Below are 19,430 nucleotides of genomic sequence, written 5' to 3' on the forward strand. Positions count from 1 at the left end.
AGACCCGGGATCTTGAGTTGCCTGTTTGCACCCTGGAGAAGGCACAGGGCGAGCTGAGTGAGAGGCTCTTCTGCTGCAGCTTCAAGAGATCGCAGGTTCTGGGGTTTTTCCATAGTGATTCCCAGGCAGAGATCAGCTCCATTGCCAGGGACATTGTGGCCAGTGTGTTTGAGAATGTGCATAAGTGTCTGATGAGCAGCATTCCTGCTACGTGAGACGGGTTCCCAGGGAGGAAAGTCCCACCCAGAGGCAGAAAGAACCCGTTCACCCAACCCGATTCTACTCAGAGTAGACTCATTGAATTGATTGCCATGGCTATGACGAGCTGTTAATTTCAATGGGTCTAACTCTGCGTAGAACTTAGTTGGGGACACAACCCCGTTAATAGTTAACAGTAACAGTTTTTTGCCCCAAACTACCCAAGTTGGGACTTCCAGAATTGGTTCGTGGTATTTCCAGGGCTTCAGAAGCTCCCTGAGGTGTGTGATAGTAAACCTGTCTGTGTTTCCTCCCCCAGATGCTTTGGATGAGAAGGGTTACAGGGCCTCTTGCCCAGCGTGGAAGCAGGAGATGATCCAGTCTGAATCAAGGTGGCTCCAGGAACGGATCTGGAGGAGCACCTACCTGCCCCACTGCAAGAGGCAATCCTCCTGCCTCGATGTGTTTTGGGAGCCCTTGACCCAGGCGGTGGTCTCCAACGTCATCCGGAGCATCCTGAACCCCTGTGCCCGGCAAGGCGCCAGAGAGAGAAGCGATGGCATTGAGACCAGCCTCTCCATGTTCTGCTCGGTGGACTCTTGCTGCCCTGAGCATGGAATCAGGGGCCCCAAATCAGCTCCCGTCAACATCAAAGAGCTGGCGTTCCACATATCCGAGAGGATCCTGAGCATCTTGTCTGAGAGGAACATCTTGCAGGAGACAGTCAGCAGGAAAGGCTTCCTGACGAGGAAGTCAAGGTACATCTGCCTGCCACCCCTCTGCCTGGCGGACTTTGACGAGGTTTACCACCCTCTCGTGAAGGAGGTTGCCCACCTGCTGTGCCTGGAAATCGAAATCAGTTGCAAATCCATGAGCGAAAGGAAAGCTCGGGACGCACTGCCCCAGCAGCAGCCCTACTTCTCCTCTCGTTGTGCCTGCGGAGCTTCCAGGGGAGACTGCCGAGGCCCCGGCGACATCAAAGGGGTGGCTTGCTTGTCAGCAATGGACCAAATTGCCCACAAGAACCAGCGGCTCAGCTGCGTCGCTTCCAACCTCGACAGCTTCATCCGCAGCTTGAAGTCCACCGAAGCAAAGCAGGTCGTCAACAAAGTCCTGCACATCATTTTGGACTCGATGTGGCCTGGTCAGCCTCAGGGCGGTTTCGCGGGGCACTTCCCGGATGCCCGAGCTCAGAACATGTCGCGATATCATGACACAGACCTGATGCCTAAGAGGCAGAACCTTTATTCGTCTGTGTGCCCGCATGCCTACAGGCTGGGCAATGAGATCTTCAGCGGCAACCTGGGACTCTCGCCCAAATCCGTCGTCCTGCTGGACGTCGTGAGCGAAAAGCTGATCCGGACCCTGTTGGACAAATGCATCACGACGGACCATTTCACCGGCACCTTTGCTTTTGACGAGTTCCCAGAGGACGAGCAGCTCTGTGACATCCGGAAGAGTGCCAGCGACGGCGAGCTCTTCCAATATTCAAGCAGGGAGGTGGAAGCCCACAAGACGGACTCTGCCTCCACCATTTTGACATACGACATCCAGTACAGCGAGGAGCCCTGGGTGGAGCCTGAGGCAGGGGTGCCTTCCTATGAGTCAGCGCTCGACATGTTGGCACATACCCTGGTGAAACCGGTGATCACAGAGCTTTCCCACTGCATTGATCATCCAGGGCATGGGAAACCTTACTCGAAGAAGGCCGTGGGGTTCTCACAGGGGCCCTGCAAAAAGGGACAGGGGCAGAGCTTTGGCAAAAAGCACCCGCGAAGTGGTAAAAGTGACATGTACCACTCATTGCCGAGAGGCAGGCGGCCGGAGTGGAAAGCGCCCGTTTCAGGGAGGCATCAGGCCCGCAAGAGCTTGCGGGACAGGAGCAAGACAGTGCTGGAAACGGCCATGCAGCACCGGACATACAGTTCCCGGGTTCCGAGCGGCAAGCATGCGAGAAGGAAGCCTCACTCTGCCACTTGCAACGTGAGGACTTACCGGAGAGAAGTGGTGACCATGTCAGGACGTGGGGATCACAGGCAGTTCCACCCGGAGTTCACTACCATTTACTCGGCGTCGTTCCTGGAGGAAGTCATTTGCCAGCTGTTGTTCAAGATCTTCTCTTCGCTGCACAGCAAATACAACCGGGACACCTGCATCGACCTCCAGGAGATGAGCACCCTGTTTGTCAGTGCCCTGGTGGAAGAGTTTACCAAGGCTGGTGTGGGGGTTTTGACGAGGGCCGATGAAAAGGCATACTTCCCACGGGTGGACAGCCGAACAGTCAGCAAAATAGTTGACTCCATCTTAAGGGAGTTTGGGTTCCAGCTGGCTGCCGACCGAGACATAGGCAGGGACATTGAGTCGTTGGCTGAGAGGGCATCTGAAATTATTCTGACGGAGATTCTGGATTACCAACTGCCGCCGGTGGTTTGCCGGAGGCTGCCGCGGAATGCCTTCCGAAACATCAAGGCCGAACAGATCATCCAGAAGGTCGAATGCTGCATCTGCCTCCCCAAATTCCAAAAGCGGCAGCAGCCGACCCCGGCGTACATTACTGTCTTGTCTCAGAAGTATTTGGAAAGGGTTGTCAACCAGATGGTGAATCAACTCTTCCCGCCCTGCGAGGGTGCGAAGCGAAAGCCAGGGAAGAGGGAGGTGTTGGGAACAGATTTTGATGAGCTCTGCTCCTACATGATCAAACAAGTGATGGCGTCCATTTCCAAACACAAAATCTGGGTGGCCAAAAAGGACGCCCCCTGCCGTTCCCATTCGGAGACGGAGATTCAGACCATGGTCAATTCTGTTTACAGGTATATGCTGGAGAAGGCTGGCTCACAAGAGTCTATACAGAAAGACATCAAGCGTCGGGATATGGATTTTATAGACTGCATGACCAGCTTCATAATTCAGGAAATCACGAACCATCATCTTCAGAGATTCGTCTCTAAAGAGGAGTCCTCTTCAGGATGCCCCGACCCTGAAGCTCTGTCTGAGGACATTGTCAGGACTGTTCTGGATAGCCTTGGGGAACCCTTGGGTCCCTGTGGAGGAGTTTTCCCAGCTCGTTTCTTAGAAGAAATTGTTTCCAGAGTTTTAGCCAACGTTCTGCCTGTTTCCAGGGACAAGAAAGAATCAAGCAAAGGGTGGCATGAAGCTGAGTTGGAAAAAATTGCAAAGCAATTGGCCTGTTCAATCAACTTGCATTTTGGTAAGGCTGCAGTTACCGGAGTCCCAAAAGAAGATGAGCCGAGTTTAATGGGCCCCTTGATGGACATTGTTGTCCAGAATGTGGTTGACTCTGTGTGCAACAGTTTGATGAAAGAAAGAGATGTTGCTTCGCCAGACGACCTCAGCAGCGGGAGACAGAGTGCCCTCTTTGACAAGATTAAGAGATTGGTTGAAAAAGGCATCTCTGATTATCTTCTCCATCCACTGTTTTCTGGAGACTTGCCCAAGGCTACACCTTCAACTCCGTTCCACGAGTACGTTTCTGAAACCCAGGAGGAAACCGAGAGCCGGTCTCCATTCAGCACCTTCCTGTCTTCAGGATTCCTGAAAGATTTAATCACTGGACTGTTGTCAAAAATCTTCCCTTCCACATCCATGGACAAAAGGCACCTGTCGGAGTCAGACTTCAGCAAGCTCTCCACCCAGCTGCTCAACGATGTCCAGATGAAGCTTTTGAAGCATCAAATCAAGGTTACAAAAGACCCAGAACAATGTGAGTATTCGGAGGAAGATGTCCAGAACATGACCGATTCCCTGTGCAGCAAGATCATACAGAAATCTGGCTCCCTCGAAGCCGTCCAGAGAGATGTGAAGAATAAGAGCAAAAGCCTGATTGACCGAATTGCCGGGTTCCTTGTGGGTGACATCCTGCAGCAGCATGTCCAGCCTTTTGTAGCCAGGCAGGAGTCTCCTACCTGGGACAGAGCAGCCGCAGGAGACTCCATGTCAAGGTTCGAAGTGTACAAAACCACCGTCAAGCCCTTGGACCTGCGGCAGGCAAGCCTGGCGGGGAAGAGAGGCCCGTCGAGTCCTTCTTCATTCCTAGGAGAAGTCATTTCTCAGCTGATATCAAGGATCTCCAACTCTTTCTCGGACACCCCTCTAAGTGGTCCCGGGGACTTCATTGGAGACACAGCTGTGAAGCTGGTGAAGTCACTTACGAAGGAGCTTACGAAAGCTCAGCAGCACATCCAAGAGGGTCCCGAGGAGCCGCCCCTGGGCTCCGTGCCAGAAGGCAGAACCTACAAGGACAGCACACAAGACCTGGAGCCTGAGGAAGATACTGATGAAGAGAGGCATGTCTTGTCCCACCAGACAGCCACCATGATATTTGAAGGTGCCATCAATCGCATGCTGGGGTCAACAACAGGTCCGCCTCCTGTGGAAGAAGCAAAGTGCCTCATCCATGAGATTCTGGTGGTGGACCAGGGTGTCCCTGGAGCCAATGCTTCACCACCCTACTCCACCGTGCTCTGCTACCCGGTCCTGGAGGCCATCGTTGACAGGCTGCTCTTGCAGATCTTCCCATCTCCTTCTAGTAGCACTGCATGCCTAGGTCAGGGCGAAGGTAGCTTTGGCTCTGAAATGAACAGCACAATTGCGCAGCTGAAGAAAGACATCCTGGACATTGTTCTGAAGCAGGCCATCTGGATTAGCACTTACGGCAACAGGGGAGAAGCTGGCATTTCAGAAGAAGCCATCGCGTGCATGGTGGACTCTATCTACTGTGACGTCTTGCACGAAGTGATGTTGCAGCAGCCTTTCCCACAAGACAAAGAGAGCCTGCGGAACTTGTACGTCACTCAGATAGCTTGCTTCATTATCAACGAAATGTTTAAGTATCACCTCCAGTCTACGACATCTCACGAGGCGCCCTCTTATGTGGACCCTTCTGCCCGAGACTCCCTAAGCTCCTGCATGACGGTCTTCCCTTTCACTCTCCTGGAGGACATGCTCAACCAGCTCTTGGAGAGAATATTCCCCACTCCAGAGAGCATCAGCGCTTGCGTTGGCAACCAGGTTGACTTCTCAGAGACAGATTTCGCCGAGATGGTCGCCAACCTGAAACATTATGTCATTGCAGAGATTCTGGCACATCAGATCCTGCTGGGAAACACCTCGGGGCAAACTCCAGAGATGGACGAAGAAACCAAAGAGGACATCGCCTGTTCAGTTTACAACCAGGTTTTGCAGAAGTCTAACTCCCAAAGCGAGCTTCAGAGTACTCTCAAGGTCCGAGGGAACAGCACCCTCCGTGAAGTTGCCAATTTGCTCATAAGGGAGATTTTGAATTTCCACCTCCACCCGTTTTTAGACAGCAGTGATTCTGCCACCCGCGAATGTGCTAAATTGCAGAAGGAAAAGAAGCCAGTTTCTCAGCGGATCTACTCTGCAGCCTTTTTAGAGGATGTTGTTGTGGCTTTCTTTTGCAAAATCTTGTCCTCCCCAAACTTTTTGGCATATTCCAAAGACTGCTGTTTATCAGAGTCTGAGATGAGGGATCTAGTTACCAGGCTAGTCAATGCTTTAGTGTGCGAGTTCAAAAGATCAGAAGTCAAGGTCATTCATGGTGCGGAGGGAGACCTCTCTCTCCCAAAGATTGTTCCTGAAGAAGTGATTCAGATAAGCAACTGCATCTATGAGAAGTTGGTGGAGCAGCTTGGATCGGAGTGTGAGATTTTTAAAGCTTTCCAAAACGAAGGACATTCATTAGCAGAAAAGCTAGCTCCACTAATAATCAGAGAAATCTGTGCATACCAGCTGATGCCTTTGTTTACTGGGGATACTTCCCCATACCTGTTCTTGTTTCTGGAAGCTGAGACAATCCTTGACCGAGTGGAGACCATCCTCCCGGACACCACACCCTCTGGCTCCATGTTTGGAGAGATGTTCCTTAAGATAATGCACAAAATGTTTCCGTCATGGGTCCCTGGAAGTTCGCCAGATTCTCCTTTGGGCAGTGTAGGGAAAAGAAGTCCTCCCAGGAAGAAAGCAAGAAGAAAACCATCTCCCGAGGCAGGCAAAAGTATCCAGGGCCTCATGGACAATATCTGCAAGGCCGTCTACGTCAAACCCGGGTCTCTAAACCAAAACTACGAATCCACGGAGGAAGAGAGTGCAGCGTTTCTCTGTCAATCAAGGCCAGACTATCCACTTCCCAAGTCACACTCACCTCCTGGAAAGTCTCCCCTTCCCACCTATTCTACACAAACAGACCGCTGGACGATCCACTACGTTAAGCCACACTCTCCTCCCAGCCAACTTTTGTCTTCTGCTCCCACCACGTCCGCAAAACCAGACTGCTGGACAATCTACGAGGATAAGATGCCCTCGCCTCCCTGCGGATCTCACCCTCCTCCTGCCTTTCCTGCAGAAGCAGATGACTGGACGCTCCAGCGCAAAAAGCCATACTCACCTCCCAGTCAACTTCCGCCGGTTCCTTCCTCCAGCTTTTCTGCAAAAACAGCTGGCTGGACGATCCACCACATGAAACTTGGGGAAGGGGAGGTGCAGGCGATGCAGTTTGAGGATGGAGGAGGTGTTTATTCCTCCACTTTCTTGAAGGACATTTTTAGCGGGCTGATAAGCAAGCTGCTCTCGTCAACAACCAGTGTGTGCCCGGTGGAGAAGAAAGAGGCAGTACCTGTGGAGGAGGAGTCCTCCGTCAGAAATCTAGTGGAATCCATTTTAAAGGAGTTTGCCAAGTCCCCGGTTAAGGTCCTGCAGCTCCCCACCAAAGGTCAGGGTTTCCCATCTGTGGGGAAGACGGACGTGGCTAAAATCATCCATGCTTCTCTGTGCGGCATCTTGCAAGATCGGGCTCCTGGAGCCCCTATCTGGGGAGGCAAGGAAAGCAACCAGATGTTAGTGGAGAGATTGGCCAGTGCGATAAAGAAAGAGATTCTAGGATACCAGATCCAGGGGCTGCCAAGGGCACCCCAGAGCCAGGCCTCAAAACCTTTTGAAATGGGAGAGATGGCAAATAAAGTGTTGATGGAGGTGAAGAAGAGCAGCACTCCATCCCCAGTCAGCAGTGACAGACCAAACCCGGTCCTGGTGTCTCAGAGGTTCATACACGAGGTTCTCGCAATCCTCTTGTCCAAAATTTTTCCCCTCCCCACGACGTCATCCGATGACGCCGAGGAACAGTGCGCAGAGTTCGATTTCATTCACATGAAGCTCCTGAGCAATGTGATGTCAGAGATCTCCAAGGACAAGAACGCTGAGGTCCAGTACCTTGACAGGGTGCAGCCCAACCGTGTCGTGAGCCAAACGGTGGCCAATACCGTCTACCACCAGATTTTGCCGGAGTTTGGAACTGCATCGGCCATTGAGAAATGCATCAGGACAGGCTGCACGATCCTTATGGAAAGGATCACTGACTTGGTGATGAAAGAGATTTATGGGAACCCGATGCAGGCGTACTTTTCGGAGGAGCTTGGCCGACAGCAGGAGGCCATGGAAGCGGAAAGAAACCTGGAGGAACAATATGGGGATGGTCCTGAGGGTGCAGAGCGTGAGACACCACTGCGATCCCACCTCAAGGGGTTGTCGTCCATCATCATAGAGGAGGTGGCTGCTAAATTCCTCTCAAAACTGTTCAATGCCTTCCCTGTGGACGACTTGGATACAAGGAGTGTTGCCTTAATGAAGGAGGTGGGCAGAAAGATGATTAACTCCTTGCAAAGTCTTCTTTCAAAGAAGAATATGAGAGTCTGGCAGCACGACGAATTGGAGGACTTGGGCTCAGAAGACAGCCGGGCAGTTGGGGAGGTTGTGGATTCCGTCTACACTGACATCCTCAGACATTCCAGCTCTGAAGCCTCTATGTACGATGACTTAACCAACAAGAATGAGGACTTTGTCAACCGGGTTGCCTGCTTCATGGTGAGTGAAATCTCCGGGCGCGATTTCCAGTCGACCACGAACATGGAGGACGAGTTGCCCCGCTCCAGTGCGGAAATAAAGCTGGAAACAGACAAGATCATCGAGAAATTCCTTGGCAATATTGGGGCAATGGAACCCACAGAGGTGCCCCTGGTCACACAAGTGCCAGTGGCTTTCCTGGAGGAGATCCTAAGCAGGTTGCTCACAAAAATCCTACTTGCCCAGAATGACTTGGGCGTCCAAGAGAAGAAGGCTTTGTCCAAGACATATGTCAACGAAATCGCTTGCCAGCTGAAGACGTCCGTGGAGAAAAAGATGTCAAAGAACAAAATGGACCTGGTGACCTACAGCAACCAGCCAGAGCTGGACCCCCAATACGAGGAGAAGGTCGACCACGTTGTCCACAGCGTCTTCAGCAACGTCCTGGAGAAATCCGGGTCCCAGCAAGAGCTGTACAACGACGTGATGACCCACAAGGTCCTCTTCCCTGAGCAGGTGGCCAGCATCATCATCAATGAGGTCTCCAGCTGCTCCATCAGTGGCAACCCTTGTGACGAAAACTTAGAGAACGAGACCGTCAGTGCCCTGGAACTGGACCGCATTGTCAGCAAAGTCTATGCTCGGGTCAGCTCCATCGAAGAAGAGGACGAGGACGAGTTGGATTTGGCAGGTCTGCCCACTGTGCCCGAAGATGCGGAAACCCTGCTGCAGAAGAGTGATATGCCAGTGAAAATCATCCCCTGCATCGGACACAAGGCGCTGAAGGTCGACCCAGAGATCGTTGCGGAGCACTTAGCCGTCCTGTCCATCAAGACAGAGCCCCTAGAGAAGCTGAAAAAGATGTGCATGTCAAAGACAGGCATGAGCCTCACGGAGCTGAGGAGAGCCTCGATGTCAGGGAAGAGTCTCTCCAGTAACCTCGGCTCTCAGGATCCCAACAAGAGGAAAGAACGGAGGCCCTCTTTGGATATGGCTGGGCGCCTTGGGGTGAGGCCGAAGGAGGTAGGCAGGGCAGGGTGGGGTGGGAGGCTTCTTTGCATGTGCAGAAGTAGATTTGGTTTAAGCAGGCATGGCCAAACTTGGCCCTCCAGCTGTTTTGGGACTACAGCTCCCATCATCCCTAGCTAACAGGACCAGTGGTCAGGGATGATGGGAACTGTAGTCCCAAAACAGCTGGAGGGCCAAGTTTGGCCATGCCTGGTTTAAGGCATCCTGCCCCGAGTGGAAGAAAAATCAAGTCTTCACGTTAAGCCCCCATTCACTCTCATATTTAGAGTGAATTTCAGTAGCCAAGATTTATGCCTTGGCTATCATCAATCACTACATAATTATCTCTGTCAGCAAGCTGCCGACAGAAGACGGTCAGTCCGCCATGATCCTCCCTGGAAGTCCCAGAACTTTGTATACTATTCCAAATGTGGTCACACCATAGATTTATATGATGGCATTGCTAATATAGACTGTCGATAGGAAAACACTTTCAATATCATGCACGGTTTTTTGTAACTTGAGTCGCGTTCCGAAGCTCATAAATTGTTCATTGTTAAGTTGCGATCTGAGGCTTGGCTCACTTGAACCTGTCTCTGCAGAGCCTCCTGGGTGTGCCTCTCCTCGCAGGTAAAAGGTACTGTCCTCCCACCCCTACCCCAACCCTCATCCTCCTCTTGCACTTCCAGGCGGTCTGCAGAAACTCCTTCCAAAGCCTGATGAGGCCAGACATCACGAAGGTCGAGCTCCTGAAGGACGTGGAAAGCAAGCAGGACTTGATCCTCCGCCTCGTGGCTCACGACATCGAGGACAACCAACCTGGCAGGGCCCCTCACCTCGGTGATCTGGAGAGCGACGGGGAGGAGCAAGTCTTGAAGGAGCACAGATCCTTTTACTTTGAGGTCCCGCCTGCGCCCAAGCGGCGCGAAAGCTCACATTCCACGGTAAGCAAATGGCTCAGGGAAGGAAGGAATGCAGCCCACAGCTGTGTCCTCCTAGCTGAGGAAGAGTCGCCTCTTGATCCACAGGGGCTCAGGGAAGGTCTGGACCAGGGCCGTCTTCAGCAGATGTGGTGCCGGGGTGCAAATATCCGCCCAGCACCCCCAAATTACCATGGATAGTGTTGGGGTGGCCATAGCTGTGCACTGCCAACCATGGGGGGGACGCAACTCTCCCCCATGCCGCTGCAGGAGAGCGATCCTCACAGAGGCTTGGGAGTAAAGTTGCGCCCCTCCCAAGCCTCCGCGGGAGGAGAGCGCAGCTTCCCTCCCAAGCCTCCTCGGGAGGAGAGCGATCCCTGCAGAGGCTTGGGAGGGAAGCTGCACGTCCACCAGCCTTATGGTTGGCGGGGTGCAGCTGGTGGGCTTGCAGGGAAAGGGGAGGCCTCCTGCAAAGCCACGCAGCTCCTCCACTTGCTGGGGCGCCCCTGAGAGGCTGGCGCCGTGGTGCAGCACAACGCACCACTAAGCCCTATGGGAAAGACGGCTTTGGTCTGGACTGAGGTCAGGATCCTTGGAAGTCTGGAGGAAATGGGAGGGACACTGGTAGGACCAAGGACATAAGGATGCAAGAAGAGACTACTGGATCAGGCCAAAGGGGACTCATCTAATCCCGCATCCTGTTGTCACAGTGGCCGACCAGATACCTGTGGGGAAACCCGCAAGCAGGATTCAAACACAAGAGCACTTCTCCCCTCCTGTGGCTTCTAGCAACAAATACTTAGCAGCATTGCTGCCTCCAGCCACGGAGGCAGAGCATAGCACACATGACTAGTGGCCATTGATAGCCCTCTCCTCCACAAATTTGTCCAATCTTATTTTAAAGCTGTCCAAGTTGGTGGTCATCACCAAGGCTGAAGAGCAGGGGGGGGCATTCTCTCTGCATAGCTATTAAACAGTGTGCTGCCCAGGCAAGAAATTAGCAGAAAACAGATATCACAGCAGGAAAACAGGAAATGTTGGAGGGTATGGAGTTTTGTGACACTCCCCCCAAGCCAAGGATATAAGTAACTATACGATCTTTAGATGACATCTGAAGGCAGCCTTGTATAGGGAAGTTTTTTAAAAATGTTTAATGTTTTATTATGTTTTATATATGTTGGAAGCCGCCCAGAGTGGTTGGGACGCCCAGTCGGATGGGCGGGGTATAAATAAAACAACAGAATATTTTCATTGGAGAAACGTTGAAGGGTGTGCAACATTAACAACAACCAAAAAACAACAACTTAAGCACTGTTGAATCCGCAAAAGCGCTCTCCCAACTCCCAGGACTCATAATTGGATTCTACTCAGTTCATCAGAAGACACACACACACACACACACACACACATAATGACTGTGGCAGCAACTCCCTCTGGAAAGAGCTTTGAAGGCTCCAAGGGCTGGAGGGTGGGGCAAGTCAGGTGGGAAAAGCCATTTTAAATAGCATTTTAACCTGTATTTTAAATTGGTTCCCCCCCATTATGTTTTTATTATAATTTTACTGGTGTTAGCTGCCCTGAGTCTGGCTCTGGCCAGGGAGGGCGGGGTATAAATAAAAATTATTATTATTATTATTACTACTACTACTACTACTACTACTACTTGATGGTCAGCACAGTCTCTTTCCCCTTAGGATGCAACCTAAGAGTCTAAGCTTTAAGGAGATAGTGAAGTTGGCAGAGAGGTCAAAGGGACTCTCGGGTCCCTTGCTGTGATGTGTTCTAACCTCATATCCTCTAGCCTAGGGCTGCCATAAGTCTGGATTTTCCTGGATATAGCCGGAATATGGCAGTCGGAAACAGTGTCTGGGCGGAAATCGCTGAAACCCATGTTGGAAGTCTAGATTTTGTTTAGCTCAGCAACTTCACTCCGCCCCTCCCCACCCCCAATTCACTATTTGAAAGACAGTCATACCTTGGAAGCTGAACGGAATCCATTCCAGAAGTCCGTTCGGCTTCCAAAACGTTTGGAAACCAAAGTTCGGAAGCTCCTACAGCCAATCAGAAGCCCCGTCAGACATTCAGGTTCCAGCGAACGTTCGCAAACTGGAACAATCGCTTCCGGGTTTGCAGCGTTCGGGAGCCAAAATGTTTGACTTGTGTGATAGGAATTTTGAGGTCTTAGACATATGGTAATGTTCATAAGTGTACCAACCAAGCACGTACATAGATCGGCCCAGGAAGACTGACCTGGAACCATTTTGATTCCTAAACTGACCAAATGTTTTCTCTGCAAGGTCAAAGTGGGAAACCTCCCATTGTCTCTTTCCTCACAAATCCTATCTTAAGGGCACATTTAAGATATGAATAGGCTGTGACATGGCCCAGGAACTAAGTATTTATCATTACAAAAGAATGGCCAGGCTCCCCAGGCAATCCAATCAAGTAACCTGCCAGACAGGAGATAAACAACGACAGGAGAAAAACAACATTCAAATTTCTGTTTTAAGACCGCCTTTTCTGTGATGTATGTATGATGTTTCTGGGGGTGGTCTTGATCTACAGGGTGGCAATTCCAAAAGTCTTTATAAGGTTTTGTGCGTCATTTTTCCGGGTGAGGGGAGCACCCTGTTGCAACAGATCAATAAAGATCAAGCTTACTAGCTGCTTTGCTTCTCAATATTCTCTGGTTGGCCTCTGTTATTCTTTCCTACCAATAGGGAACCTATGTAAGGACTCTATAGGGGGTCTTGGATACCCCATAAGGGAAAAGGGCAATTTCTGTTTACAACACTTGCAAGGCGTTCAGGATCCAAGGTAGTACGAACTGTATGGCAATCCTCTCTAGTCCTATCACAGCAAGCTGCGATGCAACCAAACTTCCAACTGTTCTGAGGTTCCCCTCCCCCCTTCTCGCCCTCAACTAGCGCATCCCAAGCGATCCTCTCCTGACGAAGACCCCCAGCAGTGCGAGCCGGAAGAAGAGTTTGTCCCTGAGCAAATGCTGCCCCCCTTTGACCCTGTCCAGCAGCAGCGGTGAGGCCAAAGAGAAGAAGGAAGGCCCCCCTATCCCACAGATTGAGGTCACGGCCCAGTCCACAACCAGCCAGGTGCAGATGGTGAGTCCATATGGCCCCTCACCTCTTGAGAGAGACGGCTGTCTTCCCCGGGAGCGGGAGGGTCCCCTAGGAAAGAGGGAGGGGACCCCTTTATCCCTTCATTACCCAGTTTGTGGCCCACCCCAAGCCCCCCAGCAGGAGGGCGATAGAGAAATCAGGTCAGAGAAGCCGTTAAAGTGACACACGGCGGACATTTTAAAAAGATCCGTTGTACCGTAGGCATCCATTTGGAATACAGGAACTGGGAAATCTTTTCATTAATGTGAGATAATATTTAGTAACAGGTGTAATTAGAGGTCTGACCCTTCAGGACTTGAAAACTCAGGTGGTTTCACCTGGAAAAATATGCTCAGTTCTGGAGATGGGCTACTTGTCCCTTCAACTGTTTTCAGAGATGGAAGGTCTTGTGTGTGGCTGCTCGGTGAAATCTTTATTGCGTTTCCGTTCTGTTATTTTTAAACAGCAGCCTTGCTATTTAAATTGACCTATTGTGCAAGAATATCCCGGTAGGGAGATTCATGAAAATGTATATACTGAAAGGTGGATTTTATTTATGAATTGTCAGAGCAACAAAATTTAGAGATGGTATCCTGCCCTACACTTCTTGTCCACTGCTCCAAATGCAAATTGAAACATTGGGAGTGGACCATGCTGGGATAGTTCAGTCTGTAGAGCATGAGACACGTTATCTCAGGGTTGTGGGTTTGACACCCCCCCGGGGTTGGGATAGATGACCTTTGTGGCCCCTTCCAACTCTGCAATTCTATTATTCTAAGACCTGTAGAATGTCTGGGTCCAATCTTACTTGTTTCCTACTTGATTTCAATACTAGAAGCCTCATACCTACTATTTCCCAAACATTCCAAGAAATCCCTAAAATCAGTGCTGTTTTGAAACCAGTGGCTAAGAAAGACAGCATCATTTAAAATGTCTGTCATCCTCAAATGGCGTCTGATTGATCTCAGGAAAATTTGTGCAAAATTTGGTTGTGATCTCTTAAGAGCTGTCCAAATGTGAACAGAAAGACAACTTTCCAAAATAAATAGTAGGTTTTCATAATAAAAACAGCAGTGAAAATGATTACTGGGCACATGGCTTTTGAGGGAGTGGCTTATACTTAAAAAACAAACAAACTGCAAAACAAGATGCATAAAATGGGGATTTGTCCTCCATTCATGCCCCACCCCCCACTTTCCTGAATTATGTGTTGACTTTGAGAGCTTAAAACAAAGTCCTTACCTTTTCCTTTCCGCAGGATGCCGAAACCACCAATATGCCGAGCCCGCCCATCACCGAAACAGAGGAGAGCAGCCCTGTCACCTTTTCCAGCAGCACTCCCCGCACAACCAGCGTGGGGCCTTCATCGATCTCCGACAGGTGCGAGGGCAACATTTGTTGGTGGGCTGGGCTTTGGAGAGCAGGGGCACTTTTCAGGAGTTGCATGTGTTTCTTCACACACAGGCAAAGCGCATCCTGGTTCCCCACTGAACTTCAGGGTTGGTTGGTTTTTTTTCACTTGCACTGTTGGAGGCAGTGAAGCTCTCAACGCCAGCTGCTGGGAAGTGAAGGTGGGGAGACTGCTGTCGGCAGCAGAGTGTGGAAGCAGGCCTCCCTCGACAAAGCGGTGGCTTTGTAACCACTTGGCAAGCTGGTCTTTTAGCGTGGCACAGCAACAAAACCACTAGCGCATTTGCAAAGCTAAGCAGGGTCCGGGATGGTTTCAAATTGGATGGGGCACCACGTGTTGAGATTCCTGTACTGCAGGGGGTTGGACTAGATGACCATTGGGTCATCCCTTCCAACTCTACGGTTCAATCCACGCTCCCGCATCCGGGCCAAAATCCATACAAGCAAATGGTGAAAGTCTCTCCAGTTGGGAGGCACAGGCCACCCACTGGCCCAGTGGTTTCTATGTGTGCCGTGGTAAGATCCCGCTTGTGGGAACAACCACCCAGATGCCTGCCTCATGCTTGGGCTTTGCACCTATTGTGGCCACGATCCAAACAGGCTTTGGCAGAGGGGCAAACTCCAGGCCACTGTGCAAATGGGGAGAGGACACATTACAAGCGCAGCATTTTAACCAAGCCCTTTCTGTATCTGTTTCAGTGATAGAGAGAAGATTCTGGATAAAGGTGACTATTCTTTCTGTTGCTTTGGGGTTTGATACAATTGCACTTGTGTGTTTAAATCCTGCATTGCAGGGGGTTGGACTAGATGATCCTTGGGCTCCCTTCCAACGTTACCATTCTATGGTTCTAGAGTGGCTGCTCCTTAGAAGCTGCCCTGTGCAGAGCCCCACATGGGGGCTGGGGTGCCAAAGGGGGTCTCAGGCCTCTAGACCTGGCCCACAGGCCTCCTCCAGGCACACAACTGCGAGAAGGATGCCCCCAAAGGGAATCAGGACCCAGTGAATTGTGGGTACAGTTTTCATGGGGGGAGGACACGGGCTGGCAGGGAGCGCCTGTCTATGGGGCCAGAGCGACCTCACCCTGTTGAGGTCGCTTGCAGCACAACCACATCCTCGGCTTGGATTGTAACACAGCCATTTCTCACCTGTTTTCTTCCAGCTGCAGTCGAGATGCACCTCTCCCGGGACACCGAAGCAGTCTCAGGACCCTTCGAGGTAAATTGCCATAGCGTGTTTGTGGAGAGGAATGAGACCCTGTCCACAGAGATCACTCAGGCTCAGAGATCTGTACTGGTTGACAATTTGCTACAGGGACACATATATAAAGCCCTTAAGAACTTAGGACTAGGCAGGAAAAGGGTCTCTCTGGGCTTATCCACACTCTTTTCAGGTACGGTCTGAACTTAGAAGCTCTGTGTCAGAGTGCTTCACCCCCCTGCTCTGAAGCAGTGTTCCCCAAACTTGGGTTTCCAGCTGTTTTTGGACTACGATTCCCACCATTCCTGACCATTGGTCCTGCTAGCTAGGGATAATGGGAGCTGTAGTGTAAAAACTTGGGAGACCCAAGTTTGGGAAACGCTGCTCTGGAGCTTTCCCCTGTGAAAACTTGCTCTTTAAAGCTCAATAGGAGCAAACGGCAACCTGCTTAAAATCTGAATTGATGTTTGCCCTGATTGAGTGCTAAAGAGTGGGTTTTTGCAGTGAAAACTCCAAGGCAAGAAACAAAAAAGCATGCTTAGACACAGAGCAGTAAAGTGTGGAGCTGTGCCTGGAAAGAGCAGAGCAAAAGATAAGCGCGGATAAGCTCTCTTTCTCTCATCCTGCAATGGACTTGATTATCCTGATTTAGGACAAGGACATTTTATGTGCCCCTCTCTCCTATTCCCTCCTGACCTCTTCCTCCTTTCACAGATCATGTCTGTTTACCAGGACGTTCCAGAGCATGTCATAGAGTACGAATCATGTAAGTTTTCTTGCTGCCAGTTTCGGGGTGTGGACGTCACTTTTGTCCCTTGAACAGTGGTTGGGGGGCAGGCCACGCCAGGCCACCTCCCTCCTTAGGGATGTGGAACAGGGAGGCTTCCAGCACGACATGGACATGTCCACATCAGGGAACCACAAAGTGGGTTTATGTTCAGTAGTCCCACCCACATACCTAGCCTTGCTCAGGAATTTGAAAACAACAACAACCACCCCAAAATCAGTGGAGTTTTGAAACCGGTGGTTTAAATTGCTGTGTTTTTTTGAAGGTTCCATCCACCATCTTGAGTCAAAATGGCAACCAAGACCCCCCCCCCAATGGCTCCTTAATCTCAGGATCCAAGTAGTTTCCAAAGTGGGCAATGCCACCATCTGGGGGGGGGTGTACCATCCTTTTGGGGGGTCCTCAAAGGCAAGGGGGTGGCAGGTGGCACAAATGATTATCAGTCTTTGAGAAGCTGGTATCACTACATCAAATTCATCAGTTTTTTGTTGAATTAATAAAACTAAACCCTTTTATTGGATTTAGAATAAAGGTGCAATTAATTGTTACTGTTTTGAATTATTTTGTTATTAGCTTCCTTAGTGGGTCATGCAAACCACTATTCTGAGTAATGCTTTGTATAAGGTAGGGGGAATCAGGGATGTGTTTATGCCGGGGGTGGTGGCCAAAAGAGTTTGGGAACCACTGTCTTAAGAAGTGTGCAAATGCATAGCAGATAAGCAAACAAGTTTCCAAAATATATAGGAGATTAAGTTTATTTAAAACATTGATAGACACACCCCATGCCTTTCTATTTTAAACAATCCAAGGCAGCTTACACCATTTTAGAATTAAAAAACAAACATTAAAAGCCTGAACAATTGAGGGGGCGGAGGAAACAAGAATAGGTCAAAATTTGCGTAAATTTTGGCGGTGTAAAAATGAAACAAAACCCAGACACTCAAGCAGCCAAATGCTTGTCTGATGGAAGACAAGTGAGGGTCTCGGCTGCCCGGAATTTTTTGCCTGCGTTGCTCTCCATCTAACGGGATATTGCTGGACTCCAAATCCCATTAACTCAGTGTTTCCCAACCGGTGTTCCGCGGCACACTACTGTGCCGCGAGACGTTGCCTGGTGTGCCGTGGGAGGGAGGCGGGCGAGTCGCACGGCGCCTCGGCGTCGGGCGGCAGCGAGCCCAGGAAGCGGCCCAGCCGGCCGGGGTCGCCCGCCTGCAGCAGCGCCTCGCACCCGCACGAGACCTGCTCCGCCGAGAAGCGGGCAAGCACGGAGGATCGGGCGCAGCGGAGGCCAGCCCCGCACTTGGAGAGGACGCAGCAGCCGTCGCCAAACCCGATCCTCCTCCTCCTGCTCCGCCGCCGTCCTCTGGCTCTCGGCCGGGAGGAGCCTGCGGCGACGGGGCGGGCGCCGAAGTTGGCAGAAGTTGGCGCGCCTCCTCGGCAGCGCCTTCGTCCTCCTCCTCCTGCCTCTGCTCTCCTCCGGTGGCGGGGGCGCGCCGCCCTCCCCGGCCGGGGGGCTCGGCGGGGCCCGCGGGGAAGGAGGCCATGTTCGCGGCGCACGGGATCGCGGCCCCCCTCGCCCACCTCCGGCCCGCTGCCCTAGCCGTGCGGGTCTCCTCCCCCTGCGCCGCCGTCCCCTTTCCACATCCTAGGAGCCGCGGTCCGCCTACCGCCCCCGGGCCGCGGTGCGGCTCCCAGCCCGGGCTGGCCTCCGCCTCCTGGGACGCGCGCCCACCCCCGCGGCCCCCCAAACTTTGGAGCAACTCTCCAGACGCTTCTCCCCCGCCTCGGTCTCCCTCCTTTCCACTTCTCTTCCCCCCTTCCTTCCCTCTTTCTTTCTCTTTCTCTCCCACCCGCCTTTCCTTCTATTAACTTTCCTTTCCCCTCCCTTCGTCCTTCCTACTTTTACTCCTGGGCTCCTCCCCCCTTTGCGCAGCCACAAATCAATCTCTCTCTCTTTTCCCCCCTCTCTCTCTTCTTTGCTCAGACGCAAAAAAGCGCCGCTTTTTGGAAATCCGGACTGCTGTCCCCGCTGAAACGATACTTAAAAAAAGGAAGAACCCACTGGCTCTTATTTCTGTTTAAAGCAGTAGATCCCGAACTCTTTTGGCCCACTGCCCCCTTGGTTCCACATCCCCCAGTGTCCCCTATGCTTACTCTATAGAAAGCATTACAGGGGTTAACGCGGCTCGCTAAGGAAGATATTAATAGAATTCTGCATTTGGGGGGAGACCCTAACAGTCATCTACCATTACCTTCTATGCTGTTACTATTTTTTTAATTTTTTTTTACATAAGTAAAAAGTGACCTTTCCCCATCTGGCATGGTGGTGTGCCTCGAGATTTTTTTCATGACACAAGTGTGCCTTTGCCCAAAAAAGGTTGGGAAACACTGCATTAACTCATGGGGCCAGTGTGACTGACCGCTGGGGATTATGGGAGTTGGAGTACACCCTTGCTCCCACTTGATGCACTCACAGGGGCTGTGAGCGGCAGGTTGACTCCATGACTCCATGACCAACCTCTGTTTTGGCTTCTCAGATCAAGAGGGAACTGCCACCGAGCAGCAGCCGCCACTCCAGCAGAAGCCCTCCGTCTTCGAGAAAGTCTCCAATGCCTTGTCCAAAGTTTTCTCCCGAACGTCCGCCAGCAGCCTGACCCACCCCAGTACGTCCCAAGAGAAAGTCCCCAGCAACCAGGCCATGACCGAACCCAGTACATCCCAAGAGAAAGTCCCTGGCGACCAGGCCTGATGACCAAACTCCTACTCCTACTCTTCCTCTACCTTTATACAGCTGAGAGAATAAATATTTTCTTCAGAAATGGAGTAGCCCCTGACTTTACTTGCAGGGGGCACAGCAGAGAAATGGAGCCGCCCGACCCCTTCTTGAAGGGAGGGGGAGCTCGTCTGGCTTCTGTGCT

At 51.5% G+C, this 19,430-nt stretch overlaps 1 protein-coding gene across 3 annotated transcripts in view; it reads left to right on the plus strand.

The window, feature by feature from the left end:
* FSIP2 (fibrous sheath interacting protein 2) overlaps window positions 1–19,331 on the plus strand; it is a 38,743-nt gene extending 19,412 nt beyond the window's left edge. For 2 of the 3 annotated variants that reach the window (XM_028707389.2, XM_028707388.2), the window contains exons 15-22: window positions 518–9,096; window positions 9,771–10,025; window positions 12,929–13,120; window positions 14,376–14,497; window positions 15,227–15,252; window positions 15,688–15,743; window positions 16,440–16,491; window positions 19,050–19,331. In XM_028707389.2, the coding sequence (XP_028563222.2) occupies window positions 518–9,096; window positions 9,771–10,025; window positions 12,929–13,120; window positions 14,376–14,497; window positions 15,227–15,252; window positions 15,688–15,743; window positions 16,440–16,491; window positions 19,050–19,261 (9,494 nt within the window). In that variant the 3' untranslated portion in view covers window positions 19,262–19,331. The remainder of the gene's footprint in view (window positions 1–517; window positions 9,097–9,770; window positions 10,026–12,928; window positions 13,121–14,375; window positions 14,498–15,226; window positions 15,253–15,687; window positions 15,744–16,439; window positions 16,492–19,049) is intronic. The other variant, XM_028707387.2, reaches the window with a different exon arrangement.
* The last annotated feature ends 99 nt before the right edge of the window (window positions 19,332–19,430 follow it).

Source organism: Podarcis muralis, chromosome 15, assembly GCF_964188315.1.
Source record: "Podarcis muralis chromosome 15, rPodMur119.hap1.1, whole genome shotgun sequence".
Classification (NCBI taxonomy): domain Eukaryota; kingdom Metazoa; phylum Chordata; class Lepidosauria; order Squamata; family Lacertidae; genus Podarcis; species Podarcis muralis.